The following is a 15,717-nucleotide window of genomic DNA, read 5'->3' on the forward strand; positions in this document are numbered from 1 at the left end:
TAAATAATTATGCTTCTTGTTTAGTATATCAACGGCAAGCTCATACTCTTAGAGCTAACGATCAAGAAATGATGATTGTGTCATAGTACGTGGGATAGACTTAAAAATGAATATACAATGTACATGTTCCGCTCTTAAAATTTCGCATTGACGCAGAGACAGTAGCTACATGTACTTGTACATCAGCATTTAAGAACACCTTTTTTTCCTTTCATAGACACACATATACAAAAACTAGCACAACCAAAACGTAGAAGCACTTTTACAGTACCTTTGAGACAGAAGAAGAGCAGTTGGGAGTCAAAATCTGCCTTTTCGTTCTTACTAATGGCAACAGGGACTCGTTACTACCAATCCACAATTCCTCCAAAGCTCCGCTATCTGTTTTGTCTAAAGCCTTCTTCCTCTCTCCCCCCTGTCCACCGATCTCAATAAATAATTCAGCCTCTTCTAATTCAATTATCCTGCCCATTTGAGGCCATCAAGCGCTCTCGGGATGGGCGGAGTTTCGACCAATTACAGCCATCCTCCCTCATTTGTGCAGCTTTTCATGCGGGTTGGTGAGTGTGTATCAGGTTCTTGTGTAATATAAGCACATGTTGCGCCACATGACGAGGCGGCTAATTTGACAGGAAATCTCAACCCCCTTGAGGGAAAGTTGTGTGGGAGTTTTGATGACGGTTATGTTCATTATGACCATGAATTGGTACATTTAGGCTTAACTCTCTAAGCGGAGTTTTGGCTCCTGCTGGTTTTGACAGATTTTTAGGCGTTTTTGGCTTTCTACTTTGTCCCGTTCTCTTTAAGGACGGCAAACATAAAAATAACAGGACGAATAGAAAGCTCAGTTGACAAAAATGCCTAAAACACTTCAAAAAACGGCCAGAGCCAAATCTCTTGTTGGAGAGTACTGTAAATGCAGAAATGTAAAATTCATTTTGGGATTTACAAAAAAATTTTCAAGCATTCGTAACAAGCTTATTCATTTCAAAAGCATATTATGGAAAACAAGTTTGATGTACAGTCTGCTGCATTTCAACCAGCTGTTTTCAGCAAAGGGCTAGGATGATGACTGCAAGTTGCATTTACAGTAGAATATTAGAATGGAGACTCATGTGTTAAAATATCTCAGAAAAATAGCAGCAAACAAACGACAATGGGTCAGGATGTATTAAGACGTGCACTGATTTGGTTTTAAATTGCAGTCTTATCTTAGTTCTGTCGATTCACAACCAAGAACAGTCAATATCATTATTATTATTAGGATGATGACAGTATCTGAGAGAAGAAACAGGATATGCGCAATCCGTAATTGTGTGATCTGAGTCCATCACTAAGCAACACAGCTGAACTGGAAAGAATCTAGGTTATGATATCATTTGTTGGAGAGGACAAAATCATGGTGATTTTCAGACCCTTTTCCTCCATTTTATACAATAATCGAGGAACAAACCATTTGTAAAAAGGAGGGGTGACTAAAAAATGACAGATTACTGATAAATTATTACATTTTTCTGCTAGTTCATTTTAGTGACACTGAAGAAGAGTGATGGATGTCACTCAAAACGTCCAGAAATAGTATCTGTAATTCATCCAGTAGTAGAGCTTAAATTGCATTTTAGTTACTGATAAAATTGCTTGGTTTTTACTGGACCAGGTATACTGTCACATACTCTCAGTTATGTCCCTCACATGTGGCTCAACTGGTAGCAGCCTTACAGTTGAGCTCCTGGTTCCAATTAATTGGTAAGACCCCGGGCTGGTGGTTCAAGTCTTGGGTCAGGACATCTTGGTTGGGGATGCATCCGTCTTTCAGAAGGGACATAAAATTGGGGTTTTGTGTTCGAGGAGGTACCTCGAGCATGTTACAGAGGAAGGGCTAGCAACCCCTGCGTGTAAAAACATACCCTCCTACTGAAACAGCAAGGAAACGTGCTGCCCTTAGTGCCACTTTGAGGTACCTCAAGGGTCTGAACGAGCGAATGAACAAAATATATTACAATTTAATTCCAGGAGACACAGCAGCACGAAATGTCAAATAAAATCTTCTACAAAAAATTGAAAATGGTTTACAATCTTGTTAGCTGAACCTCTGGAGATCCCTAATATAGTAGAAATAGAACTGTCCACCATCAATATCAAAAAGTGTAAATGGCACCATATGTTACACATGTAGGACACATGTAATGTCTATTATCATAATTCCACCAGCCTGAGGTCACATATATCTGCCATACCTGAAAAATGCATCTACTTGGAGGTGCTGCACTAGAGATTGCTCAAACACTGTTTTCCAAAGTGGCCGATTTCTGTAACCTGGTACTAGATAGATATTCATAGTCCATAACTTGACCGATGCTTATATATGGATTCATTTTCTGATGAGGCTGGAATTTTCATAACGATAATTTATAATCTCCAACCAGATGTTGGGGGATGCTAGATCATCACATTTCAATAACAGCCCTTTGAATTGCCTCTTAGACACAGAAATGGGCAGCAAGGGAAACATAACGATTTAACCTCCCCCAACATCTGCTTGGAGATTAGGAATCTAAGTCCATGAAATCTGATTCAGGCTAATCCAGAGCGATCAGGAAGTCTTGGATTTCTGGTGGATTAGTGAAAGATGCCGTGTTGATGGTATGGATGAAGATTAAACTAGCTAATCTGCTGTGGATGTATTTTTTTCATGTACAAATATGTACAATGTATTTGGTACGATCTCTGTCATTCTTGATAAAGACGAATAAAGTCGAAATTGGTCGAATTCCGTCTCAGCGCTGTCATTGTCCCAAAGCTATGTATTTTGTTATCTAAAATAAGTCTAAATGGTTCTGATATGTATTCTGCTGTACCAAGAATGTTAACCTGTAAGTTTAACTTATAAGAAATCTGCAACGATTAAATCTTTAACAAATTAAGAAAATCATTTACTCAGACCTTTGTTTTTTTATCTGGAAGAATTAATTGAACGCAGATGGGATAATGACAATAACAATAGTCACGTTACATAACGGTAATCAAAAAATTGTTTGTTATCCAATTCATCTTTCACTATGACGCCAACTTGCGTAATTGAGCATTAAGGACAGCAAGTAACACCTGTGCTGCGGTATCAAATTTCTCAATTCTCACTTTTGAGTAAGCAGTATATAGTTTTATTTTACTCCCTTAGTAACACAAAATACAAACACACTAAAGGGGTAGGCCAAGCAACCCCTCCCTGAAAGAAAACTAATGCTGACCTATGTGCCACTAGGCACTATAACTACAAATGTATAAGGGTCTGAACAAACACAAAATACTGTAATTCACTTTATGTTCACGATAGCAAAATTTCACGGTGTAAGAAAAATGGACATTTTTACTGAACTTTAACTTCACGGTGGCAGCATGTGATTTACAGACAGGATGTGTGAAGGAATCATAAGTAAGTTTTTCACGGTGAGGATAAGTTTACAGTCCAGTCTTGCATCAGTTTTTTTTTACGGTGATGATAAGTTCACGGTACAGAGGTGACAGTGAAAACAGTGAACATAAAGTTACAGTGACAGAAACAAGAATTACAAAATATGCATTTTCTCTCTCATCTTTTCTGGTTCTTCTTCACCTTAACTAGCTTCTCCCACTCCCAATGTAACAAACCTCTTCCAAAACATGCCACGCTTTCATTTTTGGGCCAAATGATGTGTAATGTATAGGAGCAGAGTGAGTTCACCATACAAACTTCTCATTTTCTTTCTGGAAGACTAAGACCCTGTTCATATCAGAATTCCCAATCGGGACTCCCCGCACAGGCATGGTCTGAAGGAGGATTAATTCCAAAACCCCATATCCACCTCTTGGGGGTGGATTTGTCAGATTGTGTTTAATCCCCGTTCGGAGCCAGATTTGGACCGTTCATACCAAGATTCGAGAATAAGAATCAGTCCCCAGGATGTACTGTAATTCTTGTTTCTTTTACTGTAACTTTATGTTCACTGTTTTCGCGGTCACCTCTGGACAGTGAACTTATCACCACCGTAAAAAACCTATTTTTGATTCCTCCACACATCCTTGCTGCCACCGTGAAGTTAAAGTTGAGTGAAAATGTCCATTTTTCTTACGCCATGAAGTTTTGCTACCGTGAAGATAGAGTGAATTACAGTAATGAATAGGAATCAGTCCCCATGCCTGGTTGAATCCTGCTTCCCTAATCCTGGTATGAGCAGGGTCTAAAAAACAAGCAGATGGGATAATGGGATAATAACATATTACATAACCTGAAGTGTTTTGACATTACCATGAGGCTTTGCATACGACAGCGAGCAACACCTGCGCTGCAGTATCAAATTTCCTCATCACTTTTGAGCGAGCATCTGTCTAAGAACCACCTGGCAGCAAAAACAAACTCAGGCCACAACATTTTAATTTCTTGGTTAACAGAATTTTTTTTTAAATGTTAGAGTGGAAAATCAACAGGAAAACAGAATCTCAGAGGAAAGTTTATACTTTGGTGCACACAATTTCAGGGAGTGAACAGGGTCAGGTGCAAGTTTTCACCCCAGCCTTCTGTTTTCATTATTTTTTTTGGCTAAGATTTTAAAGAATCTGTTAACCAAGAAATTAAATTGGTGTGGCCTTATCTTGTAGAGAAAATACATGTACTCTTTAGGCTTGTCACCCAGGGCTCATTTTTTTAAATAGGTGCACCCAACCAAAAAAATTAGGTGCACAGAAAGAATTTTGGATGCACAACTTGAAAAAAGTAGAATGTCAGCAAAACGTAATCACAAAGTTTAACCCTAATGCCTCTCTTAAGAGCTTCAATCTATGATTCTATAGCTAACTTCAAAATCATAAACAAGCAATCCATCAAATAAAGTACAAAAAATTCTGACACTTAGATTTCAAGAATATTCTGTATGCCAGTGTACAGTAACTTTAACTTAGCCCTATAGCCTTCAAAAAATCTAGGTGCACCAGTGCACCCACAGTTAAAAGTTAGGTGCACACATTTTGGGTGCACAAAGGTGCACATGCACAGTATTTCGAGATGTCACCAGATCTCATTTTACCAAAACTTTTCCGACATTCATTTTTAGGAAAAGGAAATAAATCTGCATTACATTTAGGAATTTATGCTATCTTTGATTAACCATAACATTCCCCCCCACACAGCATCAATAGTAAATGTTAGCCTTTATTTAAGAAAACAAACATTTCCAGCCATATTCTTATATTTCAAAACTTGAGTCATCCATCCCCTTCCACAGTTAAAAGCAGGTCTTGATCCAGTTGAGTAACATAGTTTGTTGACCTCGAATCACAAACGTATCACAAAGGCAATGTTTATGACAGAAACACATCCTGCTCTTCATGCGAAACGTTTGTGCGTTATGAAAACAACCGCTGACGCCATGTGACGCACGCTAGTGTTATGTATGCATGGTTCATTTTGAGGAATCAAAGAGAATCCTTGAAGCAAAAATGCAAAGTTACTGATGTATATGATGAATATCTTTGATCTATTTGTTTGTTTTCATCTGACATGTCTAAAATCACTGCACTGTGGAGTTCTTTTACTAGTAGACGTCATGCTGGTTTTCATTCAATTTTGTTTCACTCTGTTACAAAATAACTATGCTCAAACCACACCTTTTCATCATATAACACTAATGATGCCTGAATTATGTAGCCTCCACCAGGCCCTCCTACGGGTGTATGGATCATAGAAATCGGCAGAAAAAGGAATAATTAGCCAGTCAGTCCACAGTGAAGATCACAGCAAGTTCTTAAAACAGAAAGACGTCAGAAAGTACCAATGATCCAAGTGGATTGAACTTCTAAAATGCACTTTTCAGCCAAAGGAATTTTGTCATATGCCATATCAAAGGTAATATGCAAAAGTAAAGCTTTAATACCGGTATCTTTAACTGTAATTACAGTACCATAACGATGTGGCATGTGATCTACATGTAAGCTATTCATTCATTCAGGCCTGTTTATTTACAATATGGGACTAAAAAGATCATAATGACATCATAGTTGTTTGTGGTTTCCACCAGGAAAACAATCAGATCAATGATCTTTATTTATATTGAAAAAAAAAACCTGGTTCATCGAACTTTAATATCTGCTCTTATAGTAGAGATCCAGTGGGAGGATAAGGGTGATAATAAAACATATGTAAAGTTATGATATGATAGTTATTATGAGCCAGCCCACATTATGATGTACATGACTTGTAGCTGATTTAAATTTTGTTCAATACATGCACACTGGAAGTATGATAGTACAGATGTCAAGTTATGTACCCAAAAAATATGCTCAGATTTTATGTTATCTTCATAAACAGAATTATGATAGATTTAAAAATTAGAATCAAGAATGAAATAGCAGTAAGCAAGTTCTTTTTCTTCTCAACTGGCAAACATGCATTGTTGATGCTAAATCCTTGCGACAGAGAAGTGGCCATAGAAGGATTTTTGCCTAACTGAACACTTCGGAACACTTTGTTGCAGTACCAATGCCACCTGCTAGGTGTCCTCATTGAGTGGGCCTCTCAATACGTATCCATGGAATTCAATCCATATGACAAAGCAGGGGGATTGTTAGCTACAAGAATCATGAGTTAGGATGTTTCCATTATAGATACATGTTATCATGAGTAGTCTTCCATAATATCTTCAAGATGAAACATTATACTCACATCCCATATTGTCTTGAAGTCTTTCTGTTCTATCCTGAGAAGTTCGCAGAATTCTCCCGTCACCACAGTCGCGTGCCTCGGGATGTCGTTGAGAATGGACTCTCCGAACGCCGTCCCCACGCCCAGCGTGCAGATGACGATGTTGTCGGACAGAGCATAGTACTGAAGAGGCAGAGATAAATCATTCTCCAGATCAATTTTACATCGAAAAATGTTCTTCCTCTACAACAGATCAGCTTTCACCTTACAATAATAATAACTTTATCACAAGTTCATGCCCAAAGGCTTATTGCAGACAAACAAGTACATGGAAATACATGGGAATCAAAAATAGTTATCTAGACTACTGTCAAAGTTCTAAGTTAAGTAAGGTTGACTATGGTTGGGTTTGACTTCTTTTTTGAAGGCAGTGGAAAATGAAGAGACCCACGTTTTTCATCGTAAGTGGGTTTATTGATTTTAGTAGTGATATGGATTTTTGTAAGCTATTCAAATGGTAAAAGCTAGGAGAATTAACGGAAGCTGTTTTATATAAATCGTTATACAGTAAAAACTAAGAACTGGAACAGATGATGGTGTTCTACTACACTTTTAACATATCATTTGACATGGCATAGTACTGAAGAGACAGAAATAAAGCTTCACATCAATTTTCCATCAAAAAAGGAACTTTTGTACATCTGAACTTATCTCTTCTGCATCTTAGAACTTTTTCGCCTTACAATATCATATTCAATATAGAGAAAAAATCACAAGATGGAACAAAAAACATTCTTCTCTATTACACTTTTGAAAACTTTTGGATGGGCAAATAGTCTGAGAGGCCAACATTATTGGACAGGGCATATAGTGTTGACAGCAACTCGAAAGGAGTATGGCAAGTCTACATGGATATAATATAGGGCGTAGAGTACGGTACTGCAGAAGCAAAAATAATAAGATTCAACGTTTGATAACATCAGCAAGGTATCTTTTTTATATTTCGGACATGCTTTTATGTTCATTGAATAATGTTTATGATGGGTCCACTACAATCAACGTGGATATGTATCATTTAGTTGATTGCAGATGTAACGTTTCAAAGCTGCCCCCTGGCATACTTTGTTGGTACTGCAGAGTCCAAGCAGTATATATAATCTAGTCACTGGAAAGTGTTCCCAATGATCACAGGTAAGCAAAACAGTATAGCTTAGATAACAAAAGTTTAAACAATTTCTTTCTAAAATTATACAACACGGTTGTGATGGTTGACCTTTGACACCTTACCTGGCCCGTACCTGTTTCTGACACCTGAACGTCGAGCGACCCTGTCAGCACCGCGTACCAGTTCGTCCCCATGTCTCCCTGTCGGAACACTGCAACAAGATTTACTTAAGACATTTTCTCCAAAAAATGCTGTTTCACAAAATCAAATGAATGACAAAGTTCCTTATGCACAACTAAGGAAATTATAACAGCTGATGTTTTGATGAATGTCTGTCATCTTCTTCAGGGCAAAAATGACTGGCTCATCTAGCTGTCAGAATGGACGTAATATGGGACACCCGTGTTTGAGGTGCTCTAGGAGGTGCTTTGAGCACATTAAAGGAGAAGGGCTAGCAACCCCTCCCTGTAAAAATATACCCTGCTACTGAAACAGCAAGGAAACTTGCTGACCTAAGTGCCACTAGGCACTCATAATCTTATTCTTTTTTCATCCTGTCGAACGATCTGTGCAACTTTGTTAGACTCCACCATGGGCGACTAGTCCAGCTCTACTCTTGCAGAGTTTACCACATTTATTTATTCATTTATTTCGATTTACCACATTTGTGGAAGGATTGACATAACAGGTGAACTATCACCTTTTCAAAATGTAATCCCAGACCAGACTGTAAGGTTTGGACCATCGCACACCGGGGCACGCCCCTACTCTTTTTCAAAAGGTGTGGTGGGTTCTTTAACGTGCGCGGGGTGTGACTCTCCCCAAACACGGGACCTCAATTTAACGTCCTATCAGAGGGACGTTCCTAACCCTAGATGAGCTAGGTACTCATTTACACCTGAGTGAAGTGAGGAAAGTCGTGTTAAGTGCCTTTCCCAAGGACACAACGTCGGGGCGCAGGTCCAGACATGTCTCTGGGCACACCGGGATATGAACCGGGGACCCATTGTTTGACAGCCGAGTGATCTACCACTGCGCCACACGGACGCCACACGGACGCCACAAGTAGTGCAAGTGAAGGCTGTAGTTTGGCATGGGGTGTGTCTCTTTTGCCTTCTAGCAACCTCATTCAGCTCCAAATCGTGTTCAAGTATCTTGGCGCCTTAATGGAGTTTGTGCCGCCATGCAGAGCGGTCTTGAGCTACAAGGCACTACAAGGTGTTCAAACAACAACGTTTCGTATCATCAAAGATAATGTGTAACAACTCACGTGTGACGCCCTTCTCGAGGTCTTCGTAGTAGCCATAGTAGCAGATCTGTTGCAGCAGCAGTGGGTGGAACCGCTCGAAGGCCTTCACATCCTTCAGGCGGGAGTAGATGATGTCCAGGTCTTCTCCTGTTCTATCAGCCGACCTGGGGAGTATATGAAACATCGAACTTCAAATTTCAGGCTTGCCAATATCCGGTAGTTTCGTAAATCTAAACCTTGTGAATTGTAGATGATGTCCAGGTCTTTTCCTGTTCTATCAGCAGACATGTGGATTATAGAAAATATCGGAATTCAAACTTCAGGATATCTAAACTTTCGGATTACGAGTTATATTTTCTAGAATGTTTATGGCAGGAGTAGACGATGTCCAGGTCTTCTCCTCTTCTATCAGCCGACCTGTGGAGTACCGAAAACATCACATAAAACTTCAGTTCTACTGTAAAAATATGCAGTAGTTAACATTTTCCCCACACTGTACCATGTTTCCAGTATATTTGTGACAAAGTCCTCTTGTTTCCTAAATACAGAGTTAACTAGACATGTCCTTGGTGCTGAACACTGTGTTGATACACAAACGCACATGCACCCACAAATACACACACGCACGCACGCACGCACACACACACAAACACATAGACACACACAAACACACACACACACACACATAGGCAAACAACACATGCCTGCACCAGTCATGAAAGATACAACCCAACAAGTATTTATTGTCTAGTACAATATCCAATCTTCTATTCAGCCCTAACAAAGCTACTCTCTAAAATATTCCAAACAGTACTTCTGCTGCCCCACATGTAACAGCCTGTGCATACTGTGCAATAGTTCAGCCATAGAGAGTCTGATACATTTGCATGTATCCGTCCATCAAAAGCATGAAAAAATTGTAGAAAATCTCAACTTCGAGATATCATCAAACGGAAAAAACATAATGATAAGAATAATTTGATTTATGAGACCTAACAATTTTCAGTAACTGCAGTAATTTGGTGTGCCATGCCTATTCTAGGATATTCTGAACAGTACTTTGCTTCTCCACATGTTACAGGCTGTGCATACTTAGCAATAGTTCAGCCACAGAGAGCCATTTGCATGTATCCATCCATTAAACTCATTCCTGCGTGCAACCCTCTCATGTGTCTGCCTCTGCGGGGTCTTTACAAAAGGCTTCTGCCATCATAGCCATTAGTAATGTGGCACTCCTTCTTCTCTATAATACGGCCATTTTTACGGACCTCCTTTAAAAGGCCGTGCGGTCATTACTCTAACGCCAGCCGCCATAAGGGTTAGCCTGCGACGGTAAACATCCATCAAGAGTGTCGGTTATGGCCGTTTTTATGACCCAGGAAGCCGCAAAGCACTGGTTTGTAAATGATCATAGTTTACTGTGCAGTTTAGCATGACAGTTTTTACGGTAAGGACGGAATAAACATTTCTGGAAGTGATATTTTACGGCTGTCTTGTTGCAGATCTTCTTGATTTGATTTATTGGTATTTTTTGTAACATCTTTAAGATACTTTGACATGTTTAACCAAAATCTGACAAATCGCAATTTATATATTATTGAGTACGGGTATATAATTCAATGATGTAGAAAAATTATGATAATTATAAGTAATAATAATTATCAAAACTATTGGTAATATGATATGCATAAAAAATTATGCTTCAAAATTACAGAAATGCTAATCCTCCTAACAAAATTAAGAAAATTGACCATAGACCAACGAAGAGTCTTTCTAAGGACTAAAATTGTTCACCATTTCTTAATTCATGAATCATCAAACCAAGATTTTGTATGGTGAACATAGAATTAATATTTTTATTTGGTAGAAAACCTACAGGTTCTGTAGCATCAAACAACACTTAAAACAAGGCCTACCAACATACCAAGTATCAAGACAAGCCATCCATCTCCAGTTACATGTATGCTGGTCAGTTACACACATACATACATACACACAAACGCTACCCTATGCATAACCTTCTCAGCGAAGGTAAATATTGACTGTGGCATAAGAGATGGTTCATGAATCATCAAACAAAGATCATCGGAACACTTCAAGGACCAGAATGGATGCCCCCCATTACTTGTTTGATTATGCTGTATACATCCTGCCCTGCTGGCTGGCCGGGTCTTACATCAATACCTACATTAGTATGGATGAACAGATGGACCATCCATGTGGAGATGATGGTCGCCCTTATCGTCTATCATCAAACTGTTCACTGATTCAGAACATGGCTGCCCTGTGCTACTAGTCAAATGTTTCTTACATTGCAGTCCCAAACTGTCATTTTATCTCCATGAAATATGTTAACTGTTATTTTTTCTAAACCATAAGCATGCTGAAGTAGCCATTTGGCACCCAATTCCCTATTGGTTACAGAGTTAGGCAGCAGGGAGAAGGTTAAGAAGGAATTTGCTCAGTTCATACTTTATCTGCTGATTCAGAACATGGCTGCCCTGTGCTAGTAGTCAAATGTTTCTACAGTGCAGTTCCAAATTAACTGTCATTTTTTTTGCTCAGTGTCTACTGAATATGCAGAACATGACTGCCCTGTGCTACTAGTCAAATGTTTCTACAGTGCAGTTCCAAATTAACTGTCATTTTTTTTGCTCAGTGTCTACTGAATATGCAGAACATGACTGCCCTGTGCTACTAGTCAAATGTTTCTACAGTGCAGTTCCAAATTAACTGTCTTTTTTTTGCTCAGTGTCTACTGAATATGCAGAACATGGCTGCCCTGTGCTACTAGTCAAATGTTTCTACAGTGCAGTTCCAAATTAACTGTCATTTTTTTTGCTCAGTGTCTACTGAATATGCAGAACATGACTGCCCTGTGCTACTAGTCAAATGTTTCTACAGTGCAGTTCCAAATTAACTGTCTTTTTTTTTTTGCTCAGTGTCTACTGAATATGCAGAACATGGCTGCCCTGTGCTACTATACTAGTCAAATGTTTCTACAGTGCAGTTCCAAATTAACTGTCTTTTTTTTGCTCAGTGTCTACTGAATATGCAGAACATGACTGCCCTGTGCTACTAGTCAAATGTTTCTACAGTGCAGTTCCAAATTAACTGTCTTTTTTTTTTTGCTCAGTGTCTACTGAATATGCAGAACATGACTGCCCTGTGCTACTAGTCAAATGTTTCTACAGTGCAGTTCCAAACTGTCATTTTATCTCCATGAAATATGGAGATGTAGTTTTGGGTATGTATGTCTGTTTGTGTTTCTGGATTTTTGTAGTCAGCATAACTAAAAAACCTCTGGGTGGATTATGACAATATTTGGTATGTGGGTAGGTGTTGGGAAGACATGGTCAAGGTCGATTTTGGGCGCCCTGTTACATGTATGTGATCTTGGTACTGCAGCAGAACATGTCTGCCCAGTGCTTTACAAAGAAACCTAATGTAAATGAGCAAAATTGTTGCTACAGAGTGTACAAATACAGATCACATTCTTCCATTCATGCCTTAATTATACATACATGTAGCTGAATGTTTGATGCTTTGTGCTGGCATTCTGTGGTACAACACAAGGTATTTTGTACACTGAGGTATTTGTATTCAACCTATCTTGCATTCAACATATCTTGCAAGGGAAAACAAAGAATATCTTTCACTTCTTCTGTCACTTCTTCAAAGCTTAAAGTACATGCTTGAATCTTCATTACCATATCAGAATAAGCTATAGCACTGACTTGATTGTTGAACTAGAAGATGGGATATATTGATAGCCCCACCCAATCAATATAATCCTGTATCATGCAAATCCCCATTATCTGTGACAGCACATTCTTCTGATATCGACCTGATCTGTATGATATATGAGGAAAATTTTCATTCTCTTACACTATTTTGAGCCATGCTTTCTTTTCCCGTTTGCTTGTCGCAGTTGTACTGACTTCACAGTCACCTTTGATAAAATGTAAATCAGTCACTTTGGAAGCCCTGCCATTAGCCTAAATAGCTTTGGCATGCTCTTTAATACTGCTGCACATGTAAGCTGAAGAAAGCTTCTAGTAGGGCACGTATGGTGGGAGGAGATAAGGAAGGGATCGGAAGAAAATGTGGAAAAACTGAAAATAGAAAGAAACCAAATCTATAACTGGTGTAAGGATGATGAACAAAAAAGCTGAGGGAAAATATATACTATACATGTACAAGAGAAAATGTAAGCCTTAATTGTGGTATCAAATAAAAAAAAGGCCATTGTACAATGCAATGTTTTCTGGTAGAAAATGTTTTCATTGGATTGAAAGTTGGCTTGACATGTCCTTGGTGCTGAACGCCGAACTGTTATTACAGATGACATCCACTGAACAAAAAACACACTAACATTTTCCCGACACAGTACAATGCTTAAAACATATTGTACTGTATTGCACGATATGGTATGAGAACCATTTATTGCATTTTATTGCTGTAAGGCCAATTTTCTGAGCTATAAATCGTCAGCCATCACTGCTCTGCTAAAGGGTATTTTTCAATCATGAAACTGGGCCAAAAAAGTAAGCTTTGCAGAAGCCTTCTGTGAAATTGTGGTTTGATCAGATTTTGCAGGTCAGATTTATTGGAAAGCATCCAATCCAAAACAGTTTTACTGCGGTGACCTTCCTATCCTTTATACATTTACCCAGGCTCAAGTTGCAGTGCTGTTTCAGTAGCAGGGTACATTTTATATGAAGGGGTTGCTAGTCCCTAGTCCTGCTGAGCCCGACAATGCTTGTTCTGTATGCAAGTCCTGACAATTGTCGGGTTGAGGGTAGTTCTAAAATGCGTACGTTGCACCCACACGGTTGTTGTAAAACTAAAAATGAGCAATATCAAACTAGTACCCTTTGTTTCAAAGGTGTCTGGGCACTTCAGTAGTGGGGGTCTATTTTTGAAATCCAGCAGGACAAGGGTTGATGCAAGACAAGCCATGTTTTGGGCTCAAGGTAGACTGAATTCAAATCCAAAACAGTGATGGACTGGCCCCTGAGACGTCCCAAACTGACCACTTTATCGCTGAAGTAAAAAGAAACCTCGCATTCCCCCCAGCGGGGTACTTTTTGATTGATTTTACCACAACTTCTAAGCGCTTAATATTCACGCTGTGACTCCCACTGCCCATAGAGTGTCTCTCATGCCAATCTTCCCAAAGTTGAGTACCTCCGCAACGATGGCGCAGAGACTGAAAGGGGCTGAGGTCACTACGCACCGGACTCATCATCAAACTTGTGATAAACCCACAAGGCTTTCCATCTGAGCCTGCGTAAGGATAGGAATACTGAGCAGGTAAGTAGCTGAAATACGGCCGCCTTGATGCAAGATGTCAGGAAGGCCACATCAATGTATTACTTTGGTTCTAAGACTAAGGGCATTGGACACAACCTGAAACCCTTTACAGGGTCACAAAATGCTTGAAATGCTCCAACTACAGAGCATTCAATGAAGTAAATACGAACTTCAATTGTTCTTATTTTTTGTACCAACATGTCAACAAGGTCTTTCCTTTTCCCTGTGTGAAAGTTTTATTGAAAGACATTTAACTAGCTTAAAAATCTTAGCAAGATGATATCACAGAAACAGAGAGCTGGGAGGGAAAATGTAATCTGAAAATATTCACTCCAAGGTACAGACTTTCCTGTCAGACTCTTGGTGATCTTCCAGATTATTCATATATCTTTTTATCCCAGAAACAACAAATTACACTAACTCTATCCCCTTACCATCTCAAAAAATCACCCAAAAGAGAAACCATTATAATTTGGGCATGTCTTCCTGAGCTCATTTTGTTCATGCCAATTTGCATCAAGCTCAGAAGAGATATAAGGTTAATCGAAACACAGAGAGCGTACCAACCCTGACCTTGGGGTTTGTTCAGTTCGTGGCCACAAAATACCATTAGATGAGCTTCGACGGGGTTAATCTCTTGGCATGCAGAACACGGGCAGAATTGACACTGAGCTGATTTGTGGCTGATGTAACTTTATTTGGTATGCAGAGGAAGCTGCAGAGATGGCCGGGGCTCATGGTCAGACACTGTAGGATTTATTCATTTATTTATTTCTGTATTCTTTTTCTTCGCACTGATTTTCAGGGAGGCCCTAGCTACACATATACAAAACAATACACTGATATTTACATAACATAGAAGAACTTTATTGCGCGACTATTGTAGCAGGTACAAAGTATGGCAACAACAGTAAACATAGAACAAGACATAAGTATGGAATAAAACTATTGACTACAACAAAAAAAGTATCTTATGTTTTACATTATCAAAGTTGCAAAATCGTATCCATACTCATAGTCCATATCGTGCCAGGTCGTAAGGATTGTAGGTCAGGGGTCACACAATTCTTTTGCACTGTTTTTTGAATGATTGCATGGATGAAATGTTTTTTAACATCTACCGGTAGTGTATTCCAGTTCTCTGCCCCTCTGTATGAAAATGTACGTTTCCCCTGATTCCAGTTTAACTTTAGGATCATGGATGGACTGTGCTGAATACTAAATGGCAAAGAAGCCTTGACTCTTAATACATGTTTGTTCATTCGTTTGTTCAGACCCTTGTAGTGCCTAGTGGCACATACTAGTACATACATG

At 39.1% G+C, this 15,717-nt stretch overlaps 1 protein-coding gene across 3 annotated transcripts in view; it reads right to left on the minus strand.

Annotated features, from left to right (window-relative positions):
- LOC136446923 (rap guanine nucleotide exchange factor 4-like) overlaps positions 1-15,717 on the minus strand; it is a 99,407-nt gene that overhangs the window by 59,001 nt on the left and 24,689 nt on the right. For all 3 annotated transcript variants that reach the window (XM_066445578.1, XM_066445577.1, XM_066445576.1), the window contains exons 2-4: positions 9,109-9,251; positions 7,961-8,049; positions 6,695-6,856 (exon numbers count right to left, since the gene is read on the minus strand). In XM_066445578.1, coding sequence (XP_066301675.1) covers positions 6,695-6,856; positions 7,961-8,049; positions 9,109-9,251 — 394 coding nt within the window. The remainder of the gene's footprint in view (positions 1-6,694; positions 6,857-7,960; positions 8,050-9,108; positions 9,252-15,717) is intronic.

Source organism: Branchiostoma lanceolatum, chromosome 13 (genome assembly GCF_035083965.1).
Source record: "Branchiostoma lanceolatum isolate klBraLanc5 chromosome 13, klBraLanc5.hap2, whole genome shotgun sequence".
Taxonomy (NCBI): domain Eukaryota; kingdom Metazoa; phylum Chordata; class Leptocardii; order Amphioxiformes; family Branchiostomatidae; genus Branchiostoma; species Branchiostoma lanceolatum.